Source organism: Cucumis melo, chromosome 11 (assembly GCF_025177605.1).
Source record: "Cucumis melo cultivar AY chromosome 11, USDA_Cmelo_AY_1.0, whole genome shotgun sequence".
NCBI classification, from domain to species: domain Eukaryota; kingdom Viridiplantae; phylum Streptophyta; class Magnoliopsida; order Cucurbitales; family Cucurbitaceae; genus Cucumis; species Cucumis melo.
In genome coordinates, this window is record NC_066867.1 from 17,803,044 (window position 1) to 17,821,040 (window position 17,997).

General features: G+C 34.9%; 1 protein-coding gene across 4 annotated transcripts; it reads right to left on the bottom strand.

The window, feature by feature from the left end:
* Nucleotides 1–973: 973 nt before the first annotated feature.
* LOC103490496 (plant cysteine oxidase 5-like) lies at nt 974–16,391 on the bottom strand. Of its 4 annotated transcripts, XM_008450026.3 has the most exons (7): nt 16,240–16,391; nt 15,520–15,595; nt 15,291–15,447; nt 13,387–13,532; nt 13,080–13,227; nt 1,418–1,621; nt 974–1,325 (listed from the first exon to the last, which is right to left on the bottom strand). In XM_008450026.3, the coding sequence occupies exons 3-7, from the start codon at nt 15,391–15,393 to the stop codon at nt 1,201–1,203; spliced, it is 726 nt and encodes a 241-aa protein (XP_008448248.1). In that variant the 5' UTR covers nt 15,394–15,447; nt 15,520–15,595; nt 16,240–16,391; the 3' UTR covers nt 974–1,200. The 4 variants fall into 4 exon arrangements, with proteins under 4 accessions (XP_008448248.1, XP_008448250.1, XP_050935298.1 ...); XM_008450028.3 differs by having other exon boundaries at nt 1,418–1,609; nt 15,291–15,595; nt 16,240–16,390; XM_051079341.1 differs by lacking the exon at nt 15,520–15,595 and having other exon boundaries at nt 1,418–1,609; nt 16,240–16,346.
* Nucleotides 16,392–17,997: the final 1,606 nt, after the last annotated feature.

Genomic DNA, 17,997 nt, shown 5'->3' on the forward strand with positions numbered 1-17,997 from the left:
ATTAGGCATAATAATTTTGAAAAGTGTGTGTATAAGAAGAAATATGGTATTTGATATGTATGAAAAAGGAATCTAATTTTGTGAGCATTGGCAAAAGAGCCGCCGCAAACAATGCCATTTTGTGAGATCTCAAAATACACACACAACTGACTCACTTCTTTCGTATTTTAGAATGTCAGTCTTTCAAGATATCACATGTCCATGTTTTAAGGAAGCAACCATCTCTCAACTCTTTAACTTCCTCATCTAAATCAAATCTCACTCCAAACACTAAATTAAAACTGTTAAACCCTAACCTAACCAATTTCACCATTCTTTTGTTTTTTCTTCCCGATTCATCCTTCTTCATTATGCCCAAATACAAAAAACATACCACTTCTATCTAAATTATAATCCAACTATTCCACGAAGGACTTAATATCGATAGATCATGACAACAAAGTCATCTTGCCACTTGTAATACTAAGTAACGAATTTAAGTTGAAAAGAACCATCCTTGCGAAGAAATCATAGAAAAAGAACATTTTTTGGAGTGGTTGCTCACTGAAAAGAATAAATTCAACTCCGAAACTATATTTGAACTTGGTGGCAAATTTAAAAGGTTCACATGAAGGCCATTTACACCAGACCATCTTTTATTTTATTTTATTTTTTTTTTTTTATCAAATTCTGTTTTTGCGTTGCTAATAACAATCAAGGACACGATACACATGAACAGTTACCAAAAAGGATATGTAAAAGTCGATAACGAACCAATTCTTCCCATGTCCCAACCAATCTGGTTTGAAAGAAATAATTTCTGATTATTTTGCCAGCATTGCGATGAGATGAGATCTTCCAGTGAGGTGAGGATTTTATGAGTCACATGATCATCAAGAAGCCTATAGCCTAGTTGCATCTTGGTATTTTGCTTGCTTAAAAGCAACGGTGTGAATAAACTAAAACCCACATGTGGTCTTCCACAACCAAAACAGAAGCAATTCCCACAGAATATATTATTATTAGCAAGTAAAGCTAAGGTAGAGACCAATTAGGTGCAATGCAACATATGTGCAAGCCAAATTATGAGCAGCTAATTCAGTCAATATCACTATTTTAAATGACTATGAACAACCCATATACCAGAATTTCGCTCAATAATTCATAGTTAGAAGATGCAGTTTTCCAAATTGTATGGTACAACTAAAACAGGAATATCGATCAAGTTCTAATCACAGGTCCCTTGTACTGCCCTCTCCGGATCACGAAGTTGTCGGGAGGTTGATATTCCTCTAACCAAGTCACTTCAGAAACTGAATCTCCATCTCCATCCGATTGAAAATCACCTAAATTCCAATAACAAGTGTCAACAACACCAAGAACTAAGAGGGGAATCATTGTATCGTGCACGAGCTCAATGAATTGCAAATGGAATTACCAGGAAGATCCTTTCTTGGAGATTTTCGGAAATAAGTACAGTGGCGTCCATGTTCTGATGAATAAGGGGGAGAAAGGATGTCAAAAATAGCACAGGGTGTGATGGCTCTGAAGCTATGGATATTGCCTCCACTTGTGGGATATAGGACAGTCGTTGGAGTAGGTGCCGTCATCTCTGTATCTTTGACAAGCACTGCGGGTCGAGCTGTGAGGACACCAGTTACAGTTGGCACATAAATCTAGAAATGAATATTAAACTACTATGACGCATCTACCTCTACAAGAATACAACAGTCACCTTTCCAACTACTCAAATACATTTATTTTGCAAGTTCAAGACTTATCATCTTTGTCAAGCAAGCAATCTTGTTATCTATACCTTTACAAACACACAGCATGAAGCGTACAAATTTATCAACTAAAGTTTGTGGGTCCAATTTTAATCCTGGTATAAGTTTGAGGACAATTTTTACAACTGAAATTGTAACTCAAAACTATTTTATATCATTGCTTTAATTCCTAACTTTTCGATTTTTTTTTAGTCTTTAGATGTTATGAATTTTTTATTTTTGATTTCTCTATTCAACAGTACATGAAAATTTTGACCAAATCCTATTGATCAAAAACTCCATTCTCACTTTCAACTTTTTTAAAACTTCGCATTGTAAATTTGTCCTGCATTTTCAACTTTGCATAAATCAGGCTGAAAATGTGACAAAGGCCCACGTTTGAAATATATGAATTAATTTTTTTATTTTCTCTTTTGTTGACAGGAAACAAAAGAAATATGGCTATTTCTTTTTCCTTTTTCTTTTTCCTCTCGACAAAGAAACATTCATCGATGAATGAAAAAATCCAAAGAGAACAACAACAAGGATATACATCCAAGAAAACAAAATAAGCCCATCCAGAAAAAGACGTACAACCAAAAGATAAAACAACAAAGCAGAGGATCCTCGATCAAGTGCAATACAATACTATATTGGTTCATTAGTATATGAGTAAGGATTTGAGATTGATAGGAGTGGTAATATTTGAATTCCCAATCCACAACATTTCGGCTGTAAACTGGTATATTCTATCAGTGCCATGGTTTAGAATCAAAAAACACATGTTCCTCTGAATTTTCACATAATTTCTTGCATGCCTCTCTTCCCTCCAGGGCTATCCTTTCCTCTCAATGCCCCACTTCGACAGCATCCACTCTTCCCTTCTTTCATACTGTAGTTTGTTGGGTGGTGGATTATGTCATTAATAGCAGTGTGGAAATCAGTATGAGAATATGAAAATCCTTTAAGCTTTAGTGCAAGCTTTTGAAGAGCTTTAGGAAGTTTTTCATTGTGCAAGACAATAAATAGCTTGAATTGTAAGTTTCTTTGACAAACTGGTTATGAATCGGATCACTGAATCTAACATATTGATGGGTTGTGTACAAATTGATAAAGTTAATTGGATTGTGGATCAAAAGCACTATAGTCAATTAAGTAAACGGCTCTTGACAGCAATTCCTTTGTTTGCAAAGTTCCAAGTTTCTTTCTCAAACTTCTTCACAGTTCTTTGAAAAAAAATCCACCTGCCTTCTCAAGGTTACTTACCACCTAAGAAGCACGGACACAGATAAGACACGACGCAGACACAGTGAAACCATTCTTTTTTAAATCTAGGACACGGCAAGGACACATTTTTAAAAAGTTGATTTTTAAAAAATATATACCATCTTTATTATAATTAAAAAAATTCATAGTAAATGCAATGATGCATTTATATGCTTAAAAGACTTAACTTGATGCGTTCTACACTCAAAAGTTATTATTATTGTCAATTGTCATATATGTGTCGTTTTAGTCTACTTAATGAGTGTTCTATGCAAGTCCAATGCATTTGTTGCATTAACAAGTATCCGGTAGGTGTCCACCAAGTTTCTGACATGTGTCTGACACACGCTATCCAAAGTAAGGTGTCTTGCTTCTTAGCTTACCACATATACTGGGGAAGTTCGGTCCAGAACTCCAGCTCCTCCAGATGCGAAATTTACTCCCGTTACGAAAACCTTAATGCTCGGATAAAGCTATGGGAGAATTAATGGCAAATTTGCATATTCAGCAATGAAATTAGGAATGACTCTGCCATCAGAGAATCTTCCCGTGGGGCCCTTAACTCAAAAACAGGGGTTTTTGAAGAGAAAATTAAAAAAAAAAAAAATAGGGAAGAAAAATGCCTGATTTTAGTGTGATTATTGATACTCTATGATGATTCAGAAAAGAGCAACCAGACCATCTTCTATGCAGGCCAACTTCCGTGGCCATTCTTTGATGGCTCTAATTTTGTCCGGATCCACTTCCACCCATTTTCCAGAGATTATGTGCCCAAGATATCCTACTTGGGCAAGTTGCACTTTTTCAAATTGGCATATAACTTATGTTCACGCAAAAATTTCCAAAACCAGCATTAGATGTTGTAGATGCTCCTCCAAATTTCTGCTGTATATTAAAACATCGTCAAAGAACACCAACATAAATCTCCTTAAATATAGCCTGGATATTGTGTTCATCGATGATGGGAATGTAGATGGGGCATTAGTTAACCCGAACGGCATGATTAAGAACTCATAGTGGCCTTCATGAGTTCTAAAGGCTATTTTTTCTACATCGTACTCATTTGTATCTAATAATAGCCTGCCTTGAAATCAATTTTAGAAAACATATCAGCTCCATTCAATTCGTCGAACAACTCCTCAATCACGGGGATAGGGAATTTGTCTAGGATGCTAACGTTATTCAAGGTTCGGTAGTCCACACAAAATCTCCAACTACCCTCCTTTTTCTTGACTAACAGAACAAGGCTTGAATAAGGGCAGTTGCTCGGACAGATTACCCCTGATGTCAGCATTTCATCCACTAACTTCTCCATCTCTCCCCTTTGTTGATACACGTATCTATATGGTCTCACGTTAACAGTATTTGTTCCCTTCTTCAAGTGTATATGGTGCTCAATACTTCTCTTTGGTGGCAACTCCCCCAGCCAATCAAACACATCCTCAAATTTGGCTAACAAAGCTGAAATGGACTCACTGACTGTAGGTACCTCCTCCACATCATACAATTCCGCCAGTCGTACCTCCTTCCATAGTTCTACATTCAATTACAAAGCCTTGGTCAGATGAAGGCCAAGATTTCATCCTACTTTTCAAGCTCACCCGGGCTTTAGTCAAACTAGGATCACCTCTTATTGCCACCTTACAACCTTCATGTTGGAATGTCATGATCAAATTCCTCCCGTCTATCTCTGTTACCCCTAATGAATGTAGCCAATGCATTCCAAAAATCACATCCGTGCCACCTAGCTCCAATGGCAAAAAGCTATCAATTATCCTCCAGTCTCCCACCATCAGTTCTATCTTCCCACAAATTCCTTTCCATTTAATGGTTGTACCCGACCTAAGGATTACTCCATAATTTGAGGTCTCCTTCGTTGGCAAGTTCAACAAAGTTACCAGTCTTTCAGATATAAAATTGTGCGTTGCTCCACAGTCTATTAGTACTATCTCTACCTCTTTATTGATCTTCCATTTCACCTTTATTGTGCTCGAATTAGTCGAGCCAACTACTGAGTTTATTGATAACTCAACGATTGGTTTTTCTCCTTTCTCCACTTCAATTGCTTTCATCTTTGCTTCCTCAATTATTTTCACTTCCTCCCAATTCTCTCGAATAACCAACTCTTAATTCCTTCTGCTCCTTCACTTTACAATGATGGCTGACGTGATATCGTTCTTCACAACAGAAACAAAGTCCTTTCTCTCTTTGGGCTTGGAATTTCACATCTGATAGTCTTTTTGTTGATCCTTCGTGCCAATTCTCTCCCATTGCTACACTTCGCAAGGTTATGGTTCTCATCAGGAAATTCCCTCTCGTTTTTTACTCATTCACATTCAACAGTAAATTATTTTTAGTAAAAGATATAGTAGTTTGGGCCTTACCTTCAGTGTTCCCTTTTAAGCCGCCTTCTTCCTCATGATCTCTCTGTTTTCGACACGCTGAGCCAATTTCATCATTTGGGCAAAGCCAACTAGCTCCCAACGCTCCACGTCCCTTTGATCCATGGGCTAAGCCCATACATAAATGTCGTAAGTGCCCCACGGGAAGATGCTCATTTGTGCAAAGCCAACTAGCTCCCAACGCTCCACTCCCTCATGCACTTCCTTTGGCAGATGTCGTAATAGGAGCTACCAACTTATCAAAAAATTGTGATACTCCTCTATGATTGTCTCTTGTTTAATGGCCAAGAATCGTCCGCAAATGGATCCTTCCCTCACCAATCGGAATCAGATTAAGAGTCTTCGTTATAGGTCTGCCCAATCTTGAAAAGGTTCACGCTCTCCATGTGATCGATACCAGTCTAATGCCACCCCATCGAAGTTGATCACGCAACTCTTAGCTTCTCCAAATTGGTCAACTTATGAATTTGGGAGTATTGGTTGGCTCTAAATAACCAGGAGTCCGGATCGCTGCCGCTAAAGACCAGCATCTCAACCTTCCAAACTTACTACGATTGTTTGAACCTTCTTCTCCTTCAGATTTGTTCATCTTTGCTTCGGATTTGATTTCCCTCATTGTTGTATTTCCTCCTTCAACGAAACTCTCAACCGAAGGTCCTTTACTTGACAATCCTTCCATCCCTGCAGCCATCGTCGACTTCTCCTTTTCCATTCCTTCAACATATTTCAGTAATAGTTGTTGTTGTTGTTGTTTTTCCGCTTGTATACCCAACCTTTCAATGATCTTTGCTAGTGATAATAGATTCTCTTCAACGTTGGCAACTTATGTAACTTCACTTGTATTCCAGAAATTTCCTAATCAAATGCTTCAAGTTTCTCTTCGATGCGTTTTTGTGCCATAGTTGATCGTTTCCCAGGTAATTACGCTCGGATACCAATATGATAGAACACCAAGTAGATGTGTTCTTATTCAATTGATAATACTTCAAGGATTACAGAGAAGAATTGATAGGATATCAATTCTGAATTGAAATTACAGAAACTAAAAACAATCATAGACTTTCCCTCTCTGCCTCTCCTATCTCTCAAGGATGAATGCAGAAACTACTCACAAAAATGATACCCCCCTCTCCTTTCCCAATCCTCTCCTATTTAACCACTTTTTCCTCTAACTAACTGTGGTCCCACCATTGTGGTTCCCACTTCTAATGCTCACACTCTCAATCACACATGCACTCTCCTTCTTCCCTCTTCTACTAGATTGCAATACAATTGAAGGTCTAACGGTGTTCTTCAAGGAACATGGTGATTTCTAGGAAATATGACATGAATACTCACAGCACATGATGATACATTATCATGGCTCGGTACTGAGTTAGTTTTTCTCCTTTTACTTTTGTTCGTCAGGTCACTATGGGAGTGTCAACCTTATTGAGATATCCGAGTGCGACTACTGATCCCTAATTTTTGTAGCTCTTGAATAACCTTCTTGTACGTTGATCTATCTCTTTTTATCTATTAATAAAAATATCTGTTTCCATTTAAAAAAATACTCATGGCGGTTTTATATCTAACATAACAATATCATCAAGAGCAGTTGATCCTTGGGAAATTTGTGGTGTAATTCATGAAAAGATGCAAGGGTCTCTTCATTAACTAATATTTCCACCGATCTACTTTTCTGGATCTCAAAAACACTTCATATTCCTCCCTTTTAAATGAAAGTAAGTTCTGTACCTATGGGATATTTAGAATGTTTGGCTAGAAAAAAAATTTAGAATGTTCATTTTAGGATTTATAGGAGTGGGAAGGTTTGGAACAGTGATTCCAAGTTTCCCTTTGGAGCTATCTCTCTCTTTTTCTTTGGTAATTGTAATCTTTATCGCTAATTGGATAAAACTTTTTTAACTTGGTTGCTTATTGAGGCTGATTGTTTGAAAATGTGATGTGTGTGCTTATTGACGAAGGTATTTTTCCTGTATTAGAAAATAGGTTAAATTATAAAAAAATGTCCATGAACTTTGCATTTGGTGTCGAAAACATCATAAAACTTTCAAAAATACCCTTAAACTTTAGAAAATGGTTAAAATTATCATTACCGTTAGTTTTGAAAGGAAACTGTTGAAGTTTTGTTTCAAAAACACCCCTAAACTATTGAAAATATTTAAAAATACCCTTGAACTTAAAAAAGTTAAAAATAAAACTCTCACAATTAGTATATGAATTGAAACCATTAACATCTACTTACAAAAATAACACTAAATTAAAAATATTTCTACTATTAGTATAGTGATAAATTTATTTTAAGTTTTTTTTAATTAAAAATGAATCAATTTAAAAATAAATTATATAAAGCCTCGATTAGTAATGATTTGGTTTTTGAGTTTTTTATTTTGAAAATTAAGCCTATACATACTACTTCCACCTCCAAATTTCTTAATTTGTTATCTATTATTTTATCAAAAAGTAACTTTTATATTCAAACTTTTGTACTTAAGAAAATGCAAATCATGGTAAGAAATCGGAAGGAAATAGGCTTAATTTTTAAAAATCAAATCAAAATGGTTACCAAATGGAGCCATAGATATTCTCATTTTATTTTTCAAACAAATACTCTCATTTTCTCCAATCTTTCCAATTATTACACGAATTTTCTAGGAACCAAAATAAAAACAAAAATTTGAAGTTAAAAATAAAATCTCACCAAATCTTACAAAACTCCAAAATTAAAATTTTTCCTTGTAACATATCAAAACGAGGAATAGTCAAATAAAAGAATGTATTTGGCTATTAACACACCTCCAACTATTAACGTACAACAAAGAGGAAAAAAGAGAAGTAAGATGATATTTACTATTGGAATAAGGGGCTTATTGATTGTTTATAGCCTCAAGGGTATTTTTGTATTTTATTGTACCCTAGTTTTACTTCCTTCTTTCTTAGGGCTTGTTGTAGCCTATATATATATTCTTTCGCCTTATATTCTTTGGATTATTAGAAAATAATAGAGTGGCTTCTATTGTGATTCTTTCTCCTTATACTAGGCCTTTCTACGGATACCTAGTATTTAGCATACGAAAAACAGTTATTGGAAGAAAACCTGGATACTTGATTCAGGTTGGATCCTCTTAACATTTTATTTCATATCTTCCTTGTGCTGCCAACAAAAAAATTAGTATTGCAAATGGGTCCTTTGCTCCTACTGTGAGCAAGGGTCATATTTCCAAAATTAGTATTGCAAATGGGTACTTTGCTTCTATATTGTCAAGGTATTTTTTTACCTAATATTGTTTCTTTTCAAGACTTAAGCTCAAGGAAGATGATTGACACTGGCTGGCACAATAGAGGACTCTAGGGAGATTGTTATAGGACTAGTATATAGTAATTTTATTTTTCTACTGTTGAAAAAGATTGTATGTTGTGGAACTTTCATCTTGACCACCCAAATTTTCAATACATGAAATATCCATTTCCTCATTCATTTTCTAGGGTGGATGTTCACTTCTTTGTCACGTGATGTGCGTAGTCATGCAAAATAGCATAGTCTCATTTTCATCTCAGCCCTACAGATATACCCAGCCTTTTTCCCTCATTCATAGTGATGTTTTGGGGCCCTCACAGATCACCACCGCTTCGGAGAAATGTTTGTCTGTGATTTGTATTGATGATCATACCCATCTCACATGGGTCTTTCTCCTTTACTGATAAATTTGAGGTTAATTAAGACATATATCAATGCCAAAATTGAGACATATATCAATGCCAAAATTGCTATTTTGCGTAGCAATAACGGTTGAGAGTTCTTGAATAATACCCTTCATGAATTTCTGTCCTCTAAAGGGATTGTCCACCAGAGTTCTTGTGCCTATACTCTTCAACAGAACGAGGTGGCTGAATTAAAAAACCATCACCTCATCGAGGTTGCTCGCTCACTCATGTTGTCTACTTCTTTTCCCTCCTACTTATAGGGGTGCAGTCCTCACTGCAACTCATCTTATCAATATAATGCCATCTCGGATCCTCCACCTCCAAACACCTTTTGAATGTCTCAAAGAGTTCTACCCTACCATATAGTTTATTCCCGATGCTCCTCTTCGTGTGTTCGGGTGCACTATATTTGTTCACAATCATGGCCCTAACCATACTAAGTTTGCTCCTCGTGCTCAATCCTATGCTTTTGTAGGGTATCCTTTGCACCAGAAAGGTTACAAGTGTTACCATCCTCTTTGAAAGTATTTCATAACCATGGATGTCACTTTCCTTGAGGATAAATCCTTCTTTCCTGTGAGCTCTCTTCAGAGGGAGAGTGTGAGTGAAGAGGGTAACTGGCCCATTCTCTTCATTCCTTTAGCTCCTACTAAGCCTCCTGAAACCATCCTCCATGACACCGTTCTACCCACCAACCAAGTCCCCTGGATAACTAACTACAAGAAGAATCTTAGAAAGAAAATGGTGTACCCTACTGCTCCACCAGCTCCGATCAATGAATCTAAACCAATACAAGCTCAAGTTATGACTGAACTTAATAATAATTTATGTATTGAAGATGATATTATTGATGTGGTTGAGGATGACAAGACTAATATGATATCTCCAAAAGAGAACAAGGTTTCCAGAAGTGATGAAACTCTATCAAAAAAATAGGTAGGTGAAACCAGCCAAGATGACTCAGACAAAACCAGGGAGTTATGATCCCTCTCTTGACATGCCCATTGCCTTGAGAAATGATACTAGGTCCTATACGAAGCATTCTATGTGTAATTCATGTTTTACTAATCTATCGCCTAAGTTCAAGGCATTCACTGCACGTCCCAATACCGCAAGAGTACTAAAGAACATACATGAAGCTATGGAGAGGCCTGAGTGGAAGACTGTTGTCATAGAAGAAATGGGAGCACTTGAGAAGAATAAGACATTGTATCTTTGCACTCTTCCTAAAGGGCACAAGCCGGTGAGATGCAAATATGTGTCTACTCTTAAGTACAATTCAGATAGGACCTTAGATAGGTACAAGGCCAGGCTTGTTGCAAAAAGCTTCACTCAAACTTACAAGGTAGATACTTTTTCTCCTATGGAAAAGTTAAACACAATCAAGGTTTTTTTGTGCAATCAACAGAGAGTGGCCTCTCCATCAACTTGATGTAATGAATGCTTTCTTACATATTGATTTGGAAGAAGAAGTATACATGAGCCCTCCTCATGATTTTGAAGTTCAATTTAACCACCCAGTGTGTAAGCTTCGAAATCTCTTTATAGTCTAAAACAATCTCTTATGGCTTGGTTCGACAAATTTACCACCTTTGCTAAATCTCAAGGCTTCACTTAGGGACATTCTACTCGCACGTTGTTTACAAAAAGGTCCAAATCTGGGGAAATTGCTATGTTGATTGTGTATGTCGATGACATTGTCCTGTCGGATGATGATACTGTAAAGATAACCAAGCTAAAAAAGGAAGATGGGTGACAAATTTTAAATCAAGGACCTAGGAAATCTAAAGTGCTTCCTAGGGATGGAGGTGGCAAGATCAAGGGAAGGAATCTCAGTTTCATAAAGGAAATATCTCTTGACCTGATAAAAGAAATAAGTATGACTAGACGTAGACCTGCCAAAACTAAACCAGTTGATAAAGAGAGATATTCTGTTGACAAAGTTCCAGTTGATAAAGAGAAGTATCAACATCTAGTGGGAAAGTTGATTTATCTATTCCACACTAGACCAGATATCTCCTATACTGTTAGAGTATTGTGAGTTAGTTTATGCAGGCACCCTATGAAGAACAAATGGAAGTTGGGAATCATATTCTAAGGTATTCGAAAACTATTTCAGGTAAAGGTCAAATGTTTAAAGAAAATGTATTAAGGCTTATAACAACTTTGATTGGGCAGGATCAGCTAATGACAGAAAGTCCAGTTCGGGATACTATGCCTTTGAGTGGGGTAATCTTGTTACTTGGAGGAGTAAGAAGCTAGGTGTTGTCGCTAGGAGCAGTGCTGAAGCTTAATACAGAGATATGAATTTGGGAATCTGTGAAGAGATCTTGCTGCAGAAAATTTTGTCTGATCTTCACCCAGAATATGAGTTACCTATGAAGCTCTTATGTGATAATAAGGCTGCTACAGCAAAGCTAATAATCCAGTTCAACATGACATAACAAAACATGTGGAGATTGACAAACATTTTATAAAGGAGTAACTTGATAATGACAATATCTGTATTCCGTACATTCCGTCCAATCAACAAATTGTTAATGTTCTCACCAAAGGATTACTCAAACAGAACTTACTCTTGTGCTAGCAAGCTGGGTCTAATTGACATCTACGCTCCAACTTGATGTTGGAAATAAGGAGCTAGTTGATTGTTTATAGCCTCAATAATATTTTTGTATTTTATTGTACCCTAGTTTTATTTCCTCGCTTGTTAGGGCTTGTTGTAGCCTATATATATCTTCCCCCATGTATTCTTTGGATTGTTAGAAAATAATAATAATGGCTTCTATCGGGGTTTTTTCACCCTGTACTAAGATTTTCCACATATACCTTGTGCTTGTTTTCTTCTTCTTTTCAATATTCCCTTTATCCTTACTATATTCCATATATAATACCTTATTGAAGTGTGCAGTTTATTTATGGGAAATTATTTCAAACGGCAAAACTACTGAAAATATAGCAAAATTTCTAAATCTACCAATGATAGACACCGATAGAAACTTAAGTTTTTATCAATGTCTATCATGGATAGAATTCTGAAATTTTGCTATATCTGAAAACATCCCTTTATTTATTTATTTTTATATTAAACAAGAGGGGAAATAACCGTAAGGGAGAGAAGGGGGGAAGGTTAGATTAGAAGCTGTTAAGTAAAGCGCGAACTCATAGGGGAAAAAGACCTACAAGTCTTGAGTGATTAAACGAACTCAGTCACGTGTCTGGTAACCAGTTGAGATCGGGCTACGGCCTCTTTTTCTTAAAAAAAGGAAATGGAACGGAATCCTTTTCTCCTCCTCTAAGAGACTCAACTAAGGCAATTCCATGTCTAGTTGGTCACTTTTCGAGTCGGGATCGATAAGTGGAAGTCATAAAAAAGAGATCTTTCTCCGTACCTCAATGGCTAATTGAGATGCCTAAAACATTGAAGAGTAGAATATGCGACAGAAATTTTTATAGGTGAATTTAGAAAAATAGAGAAGTAAGACAATATTGACAGTTTTAGCTCATATAACAATAAAGGTTTTTTAACCGTTTTTTTAAGGGAATTTTTGAAACTTTTGAAAGTTTAGGGGTATTTTTGACATGCAACACTATCAACTTCCGTCCAAAACTAACAGTAAGAGTGTTTTTAAAGTCATTTTGAGAGTTAAGGGTGTTTTTGAAGTCATTTTGGAAGTTTAAGGCTATTTTTTAATCTTTTGAAAGTTTGAGAGTATTTTTGACACAGTACAAAGTTTAAGGGTATTTGCTACAGTTTAGCCTAAAAATATACATTTTAAGGTCTCAAGCCGACAACAATTTCATATTCCCAAAAAAAATGCCACTTCCTATTTAAGAAGGACAACAAAGAGGGAGATTATATCTTCCAAATATGTAAATTTTCTAGGCATTTTTATGGAATTAGGAAATCAACAAAATAAAAATTGAAGATTGGGTGGCTATGAATATAGTAACAAACCTTCCGAAATATCATCAAGTCCTGGAAGATCAACCCAGTCATACGACTTGACATGTAAGGAACCATAAATTAGTTTGCTCAGCACGGTCATGCCAGGATGATTATGAAAAGGTATGATAGAAGTTGGAGGCATACAGAAAATACCTATCTGCAAAAGAGTGTATAATAGAAAAACTTAGTTAATACCATCTAAGGCATTAAGTCCAGTTGTTTCCAGTAGAACAAATCTATCGACTAAAGGCAAGAAATAATTTATCAAGGGTTCTACTTTCCAGAGATAAAATGTGATTAGAACATAGATGCTTACAGAGAAGCTATCACACTCGTGCAAATGCAAGTATTTAATTGGTGGGAATGATTGTCGTCTCCCATTACGTTCCTGCACAGGTCCCGACCAATTACGAACTACTTGTGCCTCCTGTTCAAGGCCTACATCAGAGGGCTTGATTTTTTCTGCAAACAAATTGTGTATAATTAAATGTGCAAAACTACCTAGAAAAAATAAGCAAAAAAATAAATGATAAGCACTTAGAGAATGATGCAATGTTCAAAGAAAAGGAATTTTATATTTTAAAAATGTCTTGTATGTTGCGGCAGAATAACACAAAGTTAGTATTTCTATACTTCACTATTTGTAATTTCTTTATTTTCTCCACCATCTCATGTATTGTGCACTACCCTCCTCACTTCAAGCCATAAAGCAAATTATTATCGTGAACCATCAATAACTGCATTGTATTTTCAATATAGGCAGGTAGTCACTTCACTTCAAGCCATGAACAGATTACTCGAACAAATGTATTTCAAAAAATAACTCTTTCCCTTTTAAACAATAAACAGGATTACTTTACCAAACAATAAATGTGTTGCATTTCCCATATGCAATGTTAGGTTGCACTTTTTTTTCTCCTTTTAATAGAAGACAAATTTCATTGATGAGATGAAATGATACAAAATACAGGAAAAATCCTATCCAAATGAAGTTACAGAAAACATCTCTAATTGGAAATAAGAATCTCCATAACATGAACAAGTAGAAATCGTGCAGAAGTTCGCTTGGCTCAATGGCACTCAATCCCCTACTTGAAGTTAAACTAAGCCAATTGAACTTGCAAAGGCGTTGCATTCCCCATACATGATGTGTAAGTTTCAGAATCTCTTTCCATATTTTTATTCTCTCCGATAGGAAACCAGTTTCACAGACAATATGAAATGATACAAAATGAGACTGTGCATGGGCGTGTGGGTGGTTGTGTGTGCGCCCGCGGTTGGGGGGGCACCAAATGAGTTGCAAAAAACTTCTTCAATTGGAATCAAGAATCTGCAAGTACTCTTCAAAAGAAATGCAGAAGTTCACGGCTCAATAGCACTCAATCCACAACTTGAAGTTAATTTAACCTAACTGGACTTACAAAGGCATTTCTGTGAACGCTTACACTAGAAGTTACCAACATATGAATTAGTTGTAGAATATTTCGACTAGGTCAAATTATAACATACCCCTAAACTTTGAGTTAAGTTTCAATTATGCCCCTAGATGTGATTTTAACCATCCAAATATGAAATTGTTCCAAAAAATACCCTCGAAATTTTTTTTCATTAAAATGATGAATAAAAGTTGACACGACAACAAATGTGTAAAATATGAACGCACATGTGACGTCATTTACAGTATCATTCATATAAAATGATGTTGCAAATAATGTGCAAAGGATCGATCATGCTAATGATGCTGTAACGTCAGCAACATCATTTATTTTAAAATAAATAGTAACAACAATCTTAACTACTTTTGTAGTTGGAATTGAGTTGTAAATAATGTTATTTATATTTTTCAATTTTAACAATCAGTTGTTGCCTCAATTTATGTGCTTCATTTCAACGAAATAACTATCCCGTTGTACTTACTGAAATAACTTCAAAGTTTGAGGATAAAAGTAAACTCTTCAAAGTTTAGAGGTACAATTGAAACCTACTCCTTGGGGATATTTTTTATTATCTAACTTTTTCAGTATAACCTCCAACATCTTACTTAATTGTCCTATAATTTTAATATTGCAACAAGGTTAGAAAGACAGTGAGAAGTAAAATACATTTCATGACGATGAAGCATCTTAATCAAGACCTTTAATGGTAAAATAAATCAAAATAGGAGGATAAAAGAAAAATTGAATACTAAACGGAAGCCAAGGGTTAAAGCAAAAACCATACCTAACATGGCACGAACTTTCTCAAGGGCTTCTTCTGACACAGGTCCATTAGGAGACAATGCAGCTTTGCAAGTATTATAAAGTCTCTGTATGTAATATGGCATGACGCAAAGACGGTACCAACTTAACTGAAAGGACTGAAGCCCGAAGCCAGTAAGCTGATAACGTCTTTACAATAAGTTTATGAACTGTAATGATGATAAAAATTATAACAGGATGGTAACTCAAACTTATTCTGCATATGTAGCCAACAGCAAGAGATCTGCATGGCAGTGGATCCTCTCTTTTAACATAACTTATCAGCCCCTAAAAACGATAACAGACAAAAACAACCGACACTAAGTTCGAAATAGCAATACCTCCTCAATGCACAATAATATGTTACTAAAACAACAACCACACACAGTACTTCTTCCAGGCATAAAGGAACAATACAGTTCGATCTATTCCTTTATAAACAGAATAATCAAATCGAATTATTCACTGCATTAATTATCACTGTTGCAGCTTAGCACAGATAGAGCAAGAAAACGAAAGAATTAGGAAAATGAAAGAAAAAAACGTGTTTTTCGTTTTCAGAAAATCATAAATCCACATCCTAAGCACAAAGGAAACTTCTCAACAACTAATACAAGTGCGAAGCAAAGGACAGTAGAAATTAGTAACATCTCGCCATATGGAAAATTTAGAAACCTCGTCGAGCAAGAAAATCAAATATCCGATGGAAATAGAGAGTACATAGCAATTAAAGCGTTGAAGAAAATGTGAAAAAAACAGTCAGAAAGAAGAAGAAGAAAAAGAATCGACGAGAAAGAGTACAAAAGAGCAGGTAGAATAATTGGAAGCAACAGAAAGAAAGAGAAGCTAATCGGAAAGGAGCGGCGATGAGAACAAGACGGCGGAAGGAAAAATAGTGAGTAAGAGATTTAGGAGATGAGAAGATTTGGTACCTGAGGGAGCTGCAGCGAAGCGGAGGGATCGCACGCAAGCTTAGAATCAGAGGAAGGACGGAGAAGAAGAAGGAAGATGACGGAACGGCTTTATATTACGTCATTATTACCTTTCCTTTTTTTTTCTTTTTTTTTTCTTTTCTTTATTTTATTTATTTTCCTTTGCCTCTTTAAAAAAGACTGAGAAATCCGCGAGCTCTTCCTTTGGTGTCTCTGTTGACCTCACCGCCGGGTACCCGAAAAAAGATATCCTTTTTTCTTTATTTTAATTTTCCTAAACTCTTTTTTCATATCTATATATAATTTTTGTTATTATTTGTTTCACACATTTCGAATATTGTGAGAGTATAGAGAAAACAAAACGAATGAATTGCGTGGTTGTTCCCAACTAGACGTATTTCAACTCATTACAAATCTTTTCATTCTTAAATTTTTTTTGTATGGAACTAGAAATAATATAGTTTAATTAGTGTTTTAATAATTCTATTTGATTCCTATTTCTAATGCTTAAAAAATGTTTCAAGTAACAATATGTTGAGTACACTAACTTAATTGATATAATTTTGTTAATCAAAAATTTGATTTTAATCTCTTATTTCGATAATATTAGAAAAAATTTATAGAAGTTAAAACACATCTTACTTTTGAGTTAATTTTTATTTTTTGACACTTAAAAATACAATATCAAGTTCAATGTATATAGTTAGTAGCATAGTGAAATACACGCTTCCTTTTGCAATTCAACATGTGTATGGTTAGAAATGAAACACCACAATTACTCTTTGGTTGGAAGGGAAAAGTTATCTACTTCAACAATTTGCCAAATATGAAAAAGGTGAGAAAAGATATAAGATGAAGAGAAATAGATCTTTAATTAGAAAAACTTAGAAGTAACTGACCTGAACAAGTGTACCAAAAAATCATTTGCGACAATATTGATACTTTATTAAACATACCGGAGAAATAACATAATTTTTGGGTGTGCTAGAGAGTGATATAAAGGAGTGTTTAGGAGGAAAAGAAAAAGGAACGAAAATGATAAGATGGTCTTTTCCATGTTTGAAGCAAAGAAGAAAGGAGAAAAAAATATATTTAATCCCTTTATTCCTTCTTAATTCTTCTCTTTCTTCCTTCGATCATCTCTCTCTTTATTTCTCTTCGTTCATCTCTCTTTATTTCTCTTCGTTTATCTCTCTTCCTTAAATGTTGTTCTATTATTATTATTTTAAATTAAGAAATTTATTATTATTATTATTTTAAATTAAGAAATATTATTATTATTATTATTTTAAATTAAGAAATTTATTATTAGTGTTATTATTGTTGTTGTTATTATTAATATTTTTATTATTTTAATACTATATTTCGAAATATAGTCTTACAATACAATTGACGTTCCTCGTTTAACTACATTCGCAAAAAAGCATTTGCTTCCCATATTTTGTTTCGTTTCAACTCTATTATATTGGTCGTCGTTTTTTTAAATTGATTGTTAACGATACATAATTTCTCGATATTTCACTTACAACATCAATTTAAAGAAAATACATATAATTTCTTTTACACGTAACGTATCAATTAATTTTTTGGCACAAAAACCTTGCGTACAAAATGTTTAAAATTAACATCGTATTTACGAAAGCTAATGGAACATGTTTTTCGATAAAAAATTTAAATTTTAGTAAATAAAATACGAATATTTGTGTATTAGATTTACGATACGAATTTTTTAAAAAATACATTCGTACCAATTTTTTT